Source organism: Motacilla alba, chromosome 8 (genome assembly GCF_015832195.1).
Source record: "Motacilla alba alba isolate MOTALB_02 chromosome 8, Motacilla_alba_V1.0_pri, whole genome shotgun sequence".
Lineage (NCBI taxonomy): Eukaryota > Metazoa > Chordata > Aves > Passeriformes > Motacillidae > Motacilla > Motacilla alba.
In genome coordinates, this window is record NC_052023.1 from 27,965,651 (window position 1) to 27,970,188 (window position 4,538).

A 4,538-nucleotide genomic window follows, 5' to 3' on the forward strand; every position below is an offset into this window, starting at 1 on the left:
ATCGACCATATTTCTACGTCTCCTGTTTTGAATTAGCATAAAACAGGTTTTAAAGAGGATTTAAAATGTTTTGCAATATTCAGATAAAATGACAAATGAAGGAGTAAATGTATTCAATTCTCCTGAAAAGGATTTATTTTGGAGGCTGTACTTCTAAAGAGGAATCAACAGCAAACAAGAAAACCAAAACATTATGCTTAAAAATCTCAAACCTCTTTGAAAAATGAAGCAAACACTGGAAAAAAACAACAATGGCAAACTTTTTTATTAGGAAGGTAGCTCAAGTGTCTAGCATATTCCATCCTGCTTCATGAATACTTCTCTACTGTTATTGGAAAGCATCACGTGCAATTTGTACTTAAAAACAAGCTGGCACAGGTGATTCTTGGAAGTGGCTTCTGCAATCACTTTAATAATGAACAATTATCAGTACTGAACTGCAGTGGGAAGCATTATCAATTCCTAAAGCCTCAATGTTTTTCCTCACATAAACGGGAGCCATCTCTTCTGATTTCCATCCTGGTGCTTCTTCACCAGTTCCTTGTACACTTCTGACCTCAGAAACCTGGGAAAAGAGTCCTTTGCCATGAGACAGTAGATTGAGCTCTGAGCAGCATCAAAGCAGCTGAGGGTGGGCTCAGAGATGTTCTGGGAGATGTCATTTTTGGTATGGAAGTCAATATTAATCTGTAGGAAGAAAGGAGCACGAAAGCGGTGTCAGTTTGCTCGGAAAGCTGAGGTCTGTTTGTGTCCAGGACACAAGCTGCATTTGAATTTCCTCCCAAATAACCCGACTGATGCAAATAAACAGGAAGCTCATCCCTTCCTTTTCTAGCAGACTGAATTCTTCATTTTATTTGGCTCTTAAAAAGATGGCATCACTGAAAAAAAGAAAGGAAAAATCTGCTTTTCCTTCTCATCTTTCTGCCAAACCAAATCCTATGAAGCACTGATTACCAAAGAGTAAATTAAAAGCAAAGGTACTCATCATCATTTTAGACTTTGGCCCTATGTATTTTTAAAGGATTTTTTTTTTAATAACAATAATAAGATGTATTTCAATCATATGTAAGACATGGGAATGTTTAAAGCACTCTTGCTAGCAAAGACAAGAACATCAGTGTAAATGTTTAAGGTGCAGAAAGTGAATGATGATTAATAAGCAATTTGTTCTTTCACAGTAAGCCTTTTTGAAATAATTATAAAATTGAATTCTGTGATGGAAATTTTTGCATTCTCATAATGTCAAAATTACCCACGCAAAAGAACAAATGCAATCATAAACCTACTAATGTTCTGGTACATTGAATACAGAAGGGATGGTGCTTACTGCATTACAAAAAATGATTAGAGAAAACAAATTATATTGAGCATAAACTTCCTTAAAACTTCTGGCAGAAATTTCAGAAGTCGAGGTAAACTTATTCCCAATGTGAAGAATGTAAAGAACGTGGAGTGCAAACCATAGCATCTTTGCTTCACAGAGGTGCACAAGGTGTTTACCTGGTAAATAATTGACATTAAAATGGGAGTTACAGCCAGGCTGAATTGTATTTTCGGTCATTCTTTGAGGTCTGAATCTGAACTTTCGCTTCATCCCTATCCTCAGTACCCAAAGCACACACAGAAAAAAATACCTCCTTTGGAGCATCAGCTTGTATAAAGTCAGAATAAATCTTCTGGGCTTTCAAGGCAATCTTGGTGGAGGATTTGGTTTTCTTGAAGTCCTCGCAGGCCAGCCAGAACTCCACATTCTCCTCACTGAACTCAGACTTCAAAAATGTCCGAAAAGCTGCCAGGCCCTCTGGGGAAAATGCATCAGATAGTGGATGGAGGAAAATTGAAAGGGCAGTGCAATTTATGTGTGGGCATACTCACACATGTGTGTGTGTGTGTGTGTGTGTGTAATTACACTTTTTTTTTTTTTTTCAGCATGTGTATAGTGTAACCTATGTATCTGCCACTCTTTTACATGTCAGCCAGCAATCATGTTTGAGAAGTTGCTGCAGGGGAAATAAACAGGAGATTAAATTACAGTGCTGATAAGGGGCCTACTAAGAGAGTTTTTCAGTGAGCTGCCAACCAAGGATTGCTCCCAACAGCTGCCTGCTCTGGTTTGGTCTCTTTAGCACTGGTACATTTGTAGAAAGGGGATCCTAGAGGTTTTGGTTTCGAAAGGATTTGTAGTGGCTGGGAAATCAGAGATTTGAGGCTCACTCCTGGGCTGAGAAGCAAATACAAATGTAGGTCACTCTGTGCTAGTGTGCTTCCCCCACGGCTGAGGTTCCCTGCCCAAATGGGGCTTCCATCTCCTTGCAAGGAAAGATTAAGACCTGGATAAAAGATGGACTCCTTGTCACTTCTTTGTTCCTCTTTTTTTTTTCCACTTTGAAGGGGAAAAGATGAAACAAATAAAGGTTTGTTTGCAATAAATGGTTTAAAATTAATCCAAATCAGAAGCTCCAAGTAAAGAAAGCTGACAGTACCCAAATTTAGTTGTGTTAGTCAAGTTAATGCTATCCAGGAACAGTGTGGAGGCATCCCAGGGTCCACGCCACAATATTACTGCTGGGAAATGGGGCAGGGGCAAGGAAATTTCCCAGTTGCATGTGGTTTGTGGTGTCAGGTCTGTAGAAATGGCATTTCTAGGAGAAGTGACTTTAGCTATGTCATTTTTTGTTTGACTGGAAGTCACCGCACATCGCACATATTTCTCAGGAATACCTAAGAAAACATTTGTGGTTTTTTGTGAAAAAAATGATGAAAAACGAAACCACTGCAAGGGGAATTTAGCAGTTACTTTAATAAAAAAATATTCAATAGCATTTCTACCTGCCCTTGAGCACTGGCCAGAAGGTATATTGTGTTTGCAGCTTGGACAAACCTCTCAGGACAGCCGCTCCCCCACCTCCAGCAGCAGCTCTGGTCAGTTCAGTGCATGTGGGGAGCTGAACTGGAGAGCAGTGTGAAAACCTGGCAGAAACGTTTGGCAAATGGGACGACAAACGTTTTAAAAACACATTACGTTTTTCCATCCCTCCTTACCTTTATTGGATAGTACTGTATCCACAGACTCAGACCAGGCCATGGCTCCCCCAGCGTTTGACCTGTGGAAACAACACCTACCCTTGAAAATAGCATTGAGGTCTCTGCCCTGTGCAGCCTGGGGTGGCTGAGAGCCTAGGGTGTGGCTGGCTGCTGGGGAGAGGGGCTCAGCCGCTCCTCCTACCCTGCCCACGGCAAAACAGGGATATTGGCACTGCTGACTTGATTATTCATCCTGGAAATACTCGTCATGCTTGCAGCTGGTGGAGCTCTAATAAAGCACAGGAGAGGTAGGAATGTTCCAGAGGGCGCACTGAATTTCTTCTCGGGTTCAAAAGGATTTGGCATTAGTTTATATGGCACTTTTTGCTGGCAATGACAGGAATTACCTAAAATATTACCAAGCTAACACTAATAGGAAACATGGGCCACATATGAGCTTCTCAGTGGCGTAAATAATAGAGTAAATTCATAGTTTTGGCTCTTCCCCTGCAACTTGCTGTAGACTTCTGCTAGACATACAGAATACTTGGTTCTGTATAAAACATTACCAGTTTTCTTCAAACAAACAAACAAACAAACAAACCCCACCAAAAAAACCCAACCAAACAAAACAAACAACTCAGCATTAAAAAAAAATCACAAGCGCTCTCAAGTTCTGTAAAAAACATTTGATGTTCCTAAGGGGGCTCTGAGAGCTCAGCTATCAAAACCCTGCTCTCTGAATTGTAGAGGTTGGTTTGAGAGCTGTGTTCACAGCCACTTCTCAGCATCATCAGTAGTGGTATTTTCTAACTGCAAATTTATAAAGAGATCATATACCTGTGTCAGGATATTATGAGGCTGTAGTTATAGTTATTACAAGGGATGGTGACAATGACACCTTAAATAAGCAAGCTTTTTTGTAGCTCTCCACTTACTTGTATCCAGAGTGCAAGAATTATATTTAAGCAAGAAAAAAAATGCATATTTATAAGTATAAATAAAGACATACATGAGGAAAACTGGAGTACAAATATAGTAAGTCTGTGAAAACACAAATGAAAACCAAACATAGCATTGTGTTGTACTTTGTGACACATCATGTGATGATGGCATTAATCAGCAGAGAATTTGTTTTAGCAACAATAAGAAACTTTTATCAAATATATGATAAATTTTCAGGATTTTTATTAAATGTTTACTAGCTTTCTTGTCAAGCAAAAAAGCAAAATGAAAGACCAGGATAAACCAGACAGTTTTGCTTCTTGTTCTTATGGGTAACATTAGTTGTTTTAATACTTACTCACTACTCAGAATGATCTCACTGACTGTGAGGGATTTACTTGAATGGGAATGGCAAGCAGAATTGACAACAAGGAATCAGAACAGTCATATCCCCTTCAAAGGGGGAAGGAAAATAAAGCTGTACAGATTATTCAGACTTGGTCATCCCATCACATAAATCTCCTGCCATTAAAATAGCCATAAACAGCAACTCACTTCACTGGCAT

At 39.4% G+C, this 4,538-nt stretch overlaps 1 protein-coding gene across 1 annotated transcript; it reads right to left on the reverse strand.

The window, feature by feature from the left end:
• Nucleotides 1-483: 483 nt before the first annotated feature.
• Nucleotides 484-4,538, reverse strand: RGS21 (regulator of G protein signaling 21). The gene is made up of 4 exons (XM_038144462.1): nt 4,528-4,538; nt 3,046-3,122; nt 1,638-1,804; nt 484-687 (listed from the first exon to the last, which is right to left on the reverse strand). The coding sequence occupies exons 1-4, from the start codon at nt 4,536-4,538 to the stop codon at nt 484-486; spliced, it is 459 nt and encodes a 152-aa protein (XP_038000390.1).